The 9,883-nt window shown below is 35.0% G+C and overlaps 1 protein-coding gene across 1 annotated transcript; it reads left to right on the forward strand.

Annotated features, from left to right (window-relative positions):
- Positions 1 to 2,478: 2,478 nt before the first annotated feature.
- Positions 2,479 to 4,741, forward strand: LOC144891276 (uncharacterized). The gene is made up of 4 exons (XM_078773755.1): positions 2,479 to 2,983; positions 3,074 to 3,226; positions 3,544 to 3,673; positions 3,894 to 4,741. The coding sequence occupies exons 1-4, from the start codon at positions 2,928 to 2,930 to the stop codon at positions 4,191 to 4,193; spliced, it is 639 nt and encodes a 212-aa protein (XP_078629881.1). The 5' UTR covers positions 2,479 to 2,927; the 3' UTR covers positions 4,194 to 4,741.
- The last annotated feature ends 5,142 nt before the right edge of the window (positions 4,742 to 9,883 follow it).

A 9,883-nucleotide genomic window follows, 5' to 3' on the forward strand; every position in this document is an offset into this window, starting at 1 on the left:
TACAAGTGCAAAAGTGGTTTCCTGCACCAACACAAGTGCGAAAGTGGTTTTTCAACACTAACACAAGAGTGAAAAGTGGTTTTTCAACACTAACACAAGAGCGAAAAGTGGTTTTTCCACACTAATACAAGTGCAAAAGTGGTTTCCTGCACCAACACAAGTGCGAAAAATGGTTTTTCAACACTAACACAAGTGCAAAAAGTGGTTTTTCAACACTAACACAAGTGCGAAAAGTGGTTTTTCCACACTAATACAAGTGCAAAAGTGGTTTCCTGCACCAACACAAGTGCGAAATGTGGTTTTTCAACACTAACACAAGTGCAAAAAGTGGTTTTTCAACACTATCACAACTGCAAAAAGTATTTTTTCCACACTAATACAAGTGCAAAAGTGGTTTCCTGCACCAACACAAGTGCGAAAAGTGGTTTTTCAACACTAACGCATGTGCTAAAAGTGGTTTTTCAACACTAACACAAGTGCGAAAAGTGGTTTTTCAACACTATCACAAGTGCAAAAAGTGTTTTTTCCACACTAATACAAGTGCAAAAGTGGTTTCCTGCACCAACACAAGTGCGAAAAGTGGTTTTTCAACAGTAACACAAGTGCGAAAAGTGGTTTTTCCACACTAATACAAGTGCAAAAGTGGTTTCCTGCACCAACACAAGTGGTAAAAGTGGATTTTCAACACTAACATAAGTGCAAAAGTGGTTTTTCAACACTAACACAAGTGCGAAAAGTGGTTTTTCAAAACTAACACAAGTGCGAAAAGTAGTTTTTCAACACTAACACAAGTGCGAAAAGTGGTTTTTCAACACTATCACAAGTGCAAAAAGTGTTTTTTCCACACTAATACAAGTGCAAAAGTGGTTTCCTGCACAAACACAAGTGCGAAAAGTGGTTTTTCAACACTAACACAAGAGCGAAAAGTGGTTTTTCAACACTAACACAAGAGCGAAAAGTGGTTTTTCCACACTAATACAAGTGCAAAAGTGGTTTCCTGCACCAACACAAGTGCGAAAAATGGTTTTTCAACACTAACACAGTGCGAAAAGTGGTTTTTCAACGCTAACACAAGTGCGAAGAGTGGTTTTTCCACACTAATACAAGTGCAAAAGTGGTTTCCTGCACCAACACAAGTGCGAAAAGTGGTTTTTCAACACTAACACAAGTGCGAAAAGTGGTTTTTCAACACTATCACAAGTGCAAAAAGTGTTTTTTCCACACTAATACAAGTGCAAAAGTGGTTTCCTGCACAAACACAAGTGCGAAAAGTGGTTTTTCAACACTAACACAAGTGCGAAAAGTGGTTTTTCAACACTAACACAAGTGCGAAAAGTGGTTTTGCCACACTAATACAAGTGCAAAAGTGGTTTCCTGCACCAACACAAGTGCGAAAAGTGGTTTTTCAACAGTAACACAAGTGCGAAAAGTGGTTTTTCAACACTAACACAAGTGCAAAAAGTGGTTTTGCCACACTAATACAAGTGCAAAAGTGGTTTCCTGCACCAACACAAGTGCGAAAAGTGGTTTTTCAACAGTAACACAAGTGCGAAAAGTGGTTTTTCCACACTAATACAAGTGCAAAAGTGGTTTCCTGCACCAACACAAGTGGTAAAAGTGGATTTTCAACACTAACATAAGTGCGAAAAGTGGTTTTTCAACACTATCGCAAGTGCGAAAAGTGGTTTTTCCACACTAATACAAGTGCAAAAGTGGTTTCCTGCACCAACGCAAGTGCGAAAATTGGTTTTTCAACACTAACACAAGTGCGAAAAGTGGTTTTTCAACACTATCACAAGTGCAAAAAGTGTTTTTGCCACACTAATACAAGTGCAAAAGTGGTTTCCTGCACCAACACAAGTGGGAAAAGTGGATGATTTTCAACACAAGTGCAAAAAGTGGTTTTTCAACACTATCACAAGTGCAAAAAGTGTTTTTTCCACACTAATACAAGTGCAAAAGTGGTTTCCTGCACCAACACAAGTGCGAAAAGTGGTTTTTCAACACTAACACAAGTGCGAAAAGTGGTTTTTCAACACTAACAGTAGTGTAATAATGTTGCTTCTGGGACACCTCCGTTTAACATGGGAAATCCCTATCTAATGTCATTTACCCCCTTGTCTTTTTCAAAAATCATAAACACCTCTATTTCTCCCACCCTCATCTTTATGAACCTTTTGTCTGTAGTACCTATCCTTAATGTTGTTCATTAGACCACTCAAACACTACAAATATTTGTTTTCTCTTATAGACCTATCATCCTTCTTCTACATATCATCTGGCAGATTAATCTTTGACCCACTCAAACATTGACCCATTCACTTCCATATTAATTCTTTCCCTCCCTCATTGCCCCTAAAGACCTCTATTTCTCTCACCCTGTTCTTTACGAACCTTCTAACCTTTTGACATGCTATCCTTATTCATTAGACTACTTAAACACCTGTGATCCTTCTGACCTTATGAACCTTTTAACCTTTTACTCTTAATATCATCTGGTGAATATAACCCACTCAAACAACGACCCTACAAATATTTGTTTATGTGTGGGAAATAATTTAATTCTCCTACAACTCTCCTCACCGTCTCATCCAACTCACCGGTATTTAAATTAATTCTCTTATTTGTTTTGTGAACTTTTTTACCAGTTGCCTTTTCAATTATACTTATTTGATATTTTTTACATTCATTTTGTTTTCCATTTATATACCACTCGAACCTTTTCTAATTAATAGCTCACTGTTGAGAAATGACGTTGTTTCACTTGGATAACTTCCAAGGAATTCTCTTTGTCTTGTTTCCTGTTTTTCACAAACACACGCCCTCAGTTTCCAAAAGCTGACAAGCACTTCAGTTCCCCGAAATACATTTTGTTCATTATAAAAAGAGAGGTCTCCGAATGGGACATTTAAACATTGTGAACGAAGATGAGCTTTTCTTATTCCAGTCTTTCCTCTGATGAAGAATACTCGCCAGGACATTGGTAAGTTCATTTGGTATTAAACACTGTTAATGAGAGCTTTGTATGTGATTAATTATACAACTAATAATTTATTTTTCCTATTCATTGCAGCAATTCAAATATTGTAAATATCCTGGCAGAATTTCAAGTTGTTTCTCAAGAGTTCCACAACGAACTGAATACGGGTTTGAATAACCTACCTCCGAGATGGTGGGCTCAGAATGAATTCAATGTTTCACCGTTCTTAGAAAATTCACGTGAAAGGTATGATAGAAAATAAAAAACGAGAGGTGTGTGCATGTGTGTGTGCATGTGTGTGTGTGTATGTGTATGTGTGTGCATGTGTGTCTGTGATTAAAATAGAGAGATCGAATTGTGAGGAACAGAAATGAAAAAATGAGATTGTGTGTGTGTGTGTGTGTGTGTGTGTATGTGTGTGTGTGTATGTGTGTGTGTATGTGTGTGTGTGTGTGTGTGTATGTATCTGTGAATGTGTGTGTGTGTGTGTGTGTGCGTGTGTGTGATGTTTTGTCAGGCTTACTTCAGCATATAATAGTAATTTCTCCTTATTTTGTTTGCAGTATTAACCTCGAAGACCAAAATTTTGAGTGGGATGATTTTGATCCCCCAAGGAGTGGTTATTTCCTACCAACCTGTGAACCTCTACATTTTCAACTCAACGATCTTGACGCTAAGCTGGATTTTTTCGAGGTAAGCATGTGTGTACGTGTGTGTGGTTCACCGTTTATAATAGGTACACCATATCCCTGCGCATCGTAAGAGGTGATTCAGGGTTGGTGTCAGGAAGGGCATCCGACCCTATATTAATAATAATAATAATAATACATTTATTTTGTATAGCGCTTTTCAAGACGCTTTGACATGGAACATAAATATGAAATAAATATCTCTCCCCTCTTGTCTTTAATAGAAAGAGATTCAAAACCTGAAGACATCTGCTGAACCAACCTTTGACTTGTGCTGGGAAGAAATTGATGACTTATGCTGGGGAGAAGTTGAATGTATACCTCAAGAAAAATGTTTTAATAATATAAAGATTTTAATGTTTTCAATATTTATATATATTTGTTTTGTTTACAATTATTTAATTCTTAATTACAAAAAGAGAATAAAGGAAAAGGGACAGGAAGGTGCGTCCCCCTCCCTTGGCCCCCCCTCATCCCACCCCTCCCCTCCCCTTGTGTGTGTGGGGAAGGTGGGGGTGGGATGAGGGGGGATCAAGGGTGGGGGACGCACTGGGGGTGGGGGATGATGGGTGTGGTCTGTGTGGGCGGGGTCTGTGTGGGCGGGGTCTGTGTGGGTGGGGTCTGTGTGGGCGTGGTCTGTGTGGGTGTGGCTTATGATTTTTGTTTATTTAATTTTTTTTTTATTACCACTAATTAAATTAGCTAATCTGGGTGGGGTGAATAGAAATGTTGTTTAATGAATTATTAGCTTTGTTTTTTGTAATTCTTGCGAGTAAAATGAACCCAAGATTTCTTCTCCATTTAAATCATTTAATTTGTAAGTCCAAGGGACTGTACCCATTACATCAATGATTTTAAATAATTCACGAGTCCATTTTTGTGTATAACCTTTCTCAAAATGACTTTTCCATTTGTATATCCTTACCATATCACCAACTTTGAACTTGGGCTTTCTCAAATTAATCTCCTTTTCATATTCTAATTTTGTAAATGTTTCTGATGGTTTTGATTTTGTTGATGAATGAACTGTATTATTGTAATTATCTACAATATCCTGAATTAAATACACCCATTTTTGAGAACCGAGTTGTGTGAATTTTTTATATAATTTCTCTTTCAAAGTACGATTAAAACGCTCAATAACAACTGCCTTTCCTTCATTAAAGGTGCTGTATAATTTAATACCCTTCCCCTTAAGAAATTTCATGAATATTTTGTTATAGAACTCTGTTCCCTCATCAGTCCATAACTTCTTTGGTTTCCTTTTATCCCGATCAAATATTAGCTTAAAGGCTAACATTAAAGTATCACCCCTTTTTTTTTTTAAAGGGACAACCCAGGCAAATCTACTCCTCAAATCAATAACGGTTAAAGCATACCTGTATCCCCTGTCATTATTCAATTCAATTAAATCAGCGGACCATATGTGGTCGGTGTATTTAGAATAAACCTTCCTTCTTTTAAACTTTGTGATTATAGGTTTGTGTAATTCTTCAGCCAAAAGCTCCTCAGTCTTGATGACATCATTAGAGCCTAATAGTTTTTTGAGGAATAACCAAGACCAAGTTTCAATTTAGCATTTATCAAATTTCTCACAATAAACCTATCAACTTTCTCTCTCAACGTTGGATTTTGTATCAAAGACAAATTATACAACATTTCGCTGTCGGCTTTATGTTTTTCAGTCAACGTAGTGGTTTTCCCATAAGCAATATCATGCTTCATACACACTTCGTCAACCCTATTTGTAGGTTTAGACCAAGGTTTAGGATTGTCAGCCTCATCTAATCTTTTATCCAAGTTTGTTCCTGGACCACAGAAAGAATACCCTGGAAGGTGTAATTCCCCTGGAATTCCAGTTGTTGTAAATTTACTTCCTGACAGAAACTTTTGTATGTCTCCTCCTCTTTTAGGAGAGATGAATTGGCACTTTTTAGAGCCACATACTTGACATATTCCTTTTTGATAAACTCTATTATTTTTAGCTTTAACATAAGAGATATTTTTAGATTTAGTTTTCTTTTTACATTTGAGACAATAACTCATATTTATTTATCAGAAAAATTCCGACAGAGTATCAAAACCTTTTTGGTTTTCAACATATACATTTCAATCTTTATTTTTAAAACATAAAGAATCCTAAGGAATGCCTTCACTCTCTCCTCCATTTATTTACAAATAAAAACTAACTAAAGTCAATGACACCAACATCATCAATCACATAATCTTTTCCTTCTTCTTCTTCTTCTTCACCACTTTCTCGTTTAAATCTCCTCCCTGAAATTGAAGACATTGACGTTGTTATTTTTGAAACCATTATCTTCATAAGAGTTGTTAATTCTTTAATTTCCTCTTCGGTGCGTTGAGATTGATTTATTTGCTGTAATACACTCAATCTTTTACGAATCTCACTGATTTCCATCTTTTTATATTTTTCCTCCCTCTCTCTTTGCTCCCTTTCCTCCCTCTCCTCCTTCTCCTTTTTCTCCCTCTCCTCCTTCTTCTTTTTCTCTCTTTCCTCCTTCTCCCTTTTCTCTCCTTCCTCCTTCTCCTTTTTCTCCCTCTCCTCCTCCTTTTTCTCCCTCTCCTCCTTCTCCTCCCTCTCCCTTTCCTCCTTCTCCTTTTTCTCTCTTTCCTCCTTCTCTTCTTCAATTCCTTCCTTAGCCCTTACAACCCTTGAGCTTGAGTCCCAAATAATATTATACATATACTCATCTGGATTTTGAGATATTCTTGTATCTATAATTATTTTTCTCATAATAGGATACCAATAAGATTTGTTGACGATTTCTAAAAGAGTTTTATATTTCATAACTTTGAGAAGTTCATTTTTATTTAATACTTTAAACAAGTCTCTATTTGTGGGTTTAACAATATCAGTATAAGGCCAGTTTTTAATGACAAAATTTCCATGTGTATGTTCCAATTCGTATGGTATGTAAAACCGAGCACCCTTTTCTTGTAGGTATCCTTGAATACAAAAATTATAATTCTCTTGTAGTCTTCTTCCTGCCATTTATGTATCAGAAATATATGTGAGATTAATATTATGACAGGTAATACCACCCCATCTTCCCACTACCAAATCGGTTTGTATTCCTCGGCTTTCTATCCTTATCTCATTACCTTCCTTCTTTGTCATGAGAACCATCGCTATACTATCATATATTTTTATTTTCTTAAAATCACGTATTTGTTGTTTACTAATTGTACTTCCACATAAATCCTTATCTTCACCAAGTGGATAATATTCTTCTTTACGAGACTGATTTAAATCATGTAGGTCTTCTATGTTTATTGAAAAAGACCAATTATACCCTAAATCAGGCATATCATACCCCCATTTATTAATTCGCATATTAACTAAATGTCCTTCTTTATAAAATTCAATTGTAAGCAGGTAGTTAAATTCAATGAGGAAAGGTGTATGGTCAGTATAACCAGGTGTTGTGGTTGTAAATTTTACTTGTTTCACAAAACGTGCTGTTTTCTTTAAAAATATATATTGTGATAAATCACTTAATCTAATTAAGTCATTCGCATCTGTAGGGTTTGGATAATTGATTAATTTATAAGTATTCTTCATATTAATATTTTTACTTACACTATATTTTTGTCGTTCAGCCTGTGCCTTTGTATAATAATTTGATAAATCAATATCCTGAGAGGATTTTCCAAAGATAGAACCATCTTTTCCAACATAAGTCATTTATATTAGATTAAAAATGATATTATAAAAATTTTCATTATTGTTGAGTTGAAATAATACATATAAACATAATTGACCACAACATTTAGAATTAATTTCTTGAACTTGAAATGTTTGATAAACACCATTCTGTAAGAATTGTATTACTTCAACAGGTGGTGGCATACCATAACTATCAAAATAATATTTATCCTGACTATTATGAATACAAACCCAATGAGAACCATTCTGTGTGTCTAAATTCATAATAATATTCTTTGTATTCTTATTTATATGTATTAATTCATCTCTCATACAGATTACCACATTATCCATTTTTAGTGTTTTACAATACTTGGCTAGTTCTATATTTGACGTTGTATTCTTTCCAAATTGTTTAAACCATTTATCCATTTATTTATGAGAAAGATACAATCCATTACCCCGTTTAGTTAGTTTAACACCCGCTTGAGCGATAGAGGAAAGCATATCACCAACCAACAATCTAGCTTTATCAGGCAGTGGGTGAGCAAAATCTACAATTACACCACTTCCACTAATTTGTTTCTCCAACTCCTTGTTATGTCTTTCCAATTCTTTTTGAGCTTTTAGTTGTGCCTTCCTTTCGTTAGCAGTTTTTACCGCTGCTGAAATACCACCAGTCAATGCTCCCGCCGCACTTAAACCAGCAAATAAAGGAATTAGAAACGGGAGAAATCCTCCTCTTGACTCGTCTATTGAATATTTCTTTAACATAGGTTTCGTCATTTTAATTTTAAGTGATCCAACATCATTTAGTGTTTTTACTTGTGTGTGTGTGAGTAAAACATCAATTCTTACAGCTCCTTTTCTTTGAATTGTATTAACATTAATAATACAAGGCTTTTGATTTTGAATACAAGATGTTAATTTATTAAGATTGATTTGATTAACATATACCCCTACCATTTATTTATGAGAAAAAACCTATGTGATATTAATCATAACACCATTATCTGTATTAATCTGTAATTCTGTTTCCTCCAAAAGCAAACAATAAGCATCAACTTCTTCATTCTCCCCTCTTTCAATGTATAGAGAAGTATCCACTCGATTAGACTTTATAGTTTCCTTTTGAGAACTCAGGTCAATTGCGTAGATTGTATATAAACCTTTAAATGCAACCATATCCAAAATAGGATCATTATTACCATTACTTTCACACACTTTTTGGTAGGACTTGTAGGCTTCCGCATAATCATTTTTTTCCCAATCAATTTCCAATCTATCTCGCGGATAAAATGTGCCATCAAGAGAAACCCGAAGTTGTTTCACCTTAGCATTATCACTCAGCGCATTATTCTTATTAGTACCCTCCTCTCCATCTGGTTTTTTAAAAATGAGCCATAGGTATCGTGGCTTTCCTTCAAGAACACCCAAATTCCAAGTGTAGGTAGTGTGTTCCAGTTTAACGTGTTGACATCTTCTTTTAAGGTATGATACATTTAGCGGTTTCTTTGAGTTAAGTCTTCTATTTAACATCTCCTCCGTTTTAAGATTAGGAGTATATTCATTGATATACCAACACAAATCATTAATAACAAATTTATTATTGTCGCCAAAAGCATTTTCAGCCCCAAAAAGCAATCTATTTACATTATCATTCCTTTGTAGTTGAAATCTAATTTTAAGACCATACAAAACTTTATCATAATCACAAAATCCAAATATACCTTTAAGAGGTACTGCTACGGTAAAACTATTCTCAGCTTTTGCGTCATCATTATACATTGACTTCCTTTGACTATAACCAGGGTCTGTGTTTGTTCCCGTTGACATATCAGGAATAAAGCCTTCAACAGCTCCCTTACCCATTCTATCACCAAACGAATATAGTGTAAATTTCATCATTTCAGATGTAGCAGAGACATAATCAACCGCTTCAACCTCTTGTGTTCCAATATACAGGCGAACACTGTCAAACATTTTCCAGAAGAAATCATTTACGAGTGTAGCATTAGTATTATTCGCAGCCTTAGTGAATTTAAATTTACACAGCAAGAAACTATCAGCTATATTCAAGTAAGTTTGTTGATTATTTATTTCAAAACTTTTTGTTCCGTTTGAATTCCAGTCGGTTCCTGTAATAGCATTTACCTTAAAATAGTCTTCCTTTTTAGTAGAGTTTGAAATGATAATCGTATCATCCAAATCATAGATACTATCAATCGCTTCCATACTTGTATTTATATAGTATTAAAATTGTTGAAACCCTGACCCAAGTATTTTAATGATTTTTTGTCGTTCTTGTGAAGATAGTTGAGTTTTACCTTTTTTAATTTCTTTGATTGCTTGTAATTTATGGGACTCCTTTTGAGCATCTTTTATACTCTTTACAACACCTGCTACATTTCCCATGAGAGAAGCAGTTGAACCAATTAGGTCTTTATGTTTAAGAATGGTTGAACCAATACCCATTAGAGTATCAATTATCCCATCTCCTTTATTTCGAAATTGATGACCCACACCCCGTTGTCTCTTAGGTTT

The sequence above is a fragment of the Myxine glutinosa genome, chromosome 3 (genome assembly GCF_964187855.1).
Source record: "Myxine glutinosa chromosome 3, kmMyxGlut1.1, whole genome shotgun sequence".
In the NCBI taxonomy this organism is placed as follows: Eukaryota; Metazoa; Chordata; class Myxini; order Myxiniformes; family Myxinidae; genus Myxine; species Myxine glutinosa.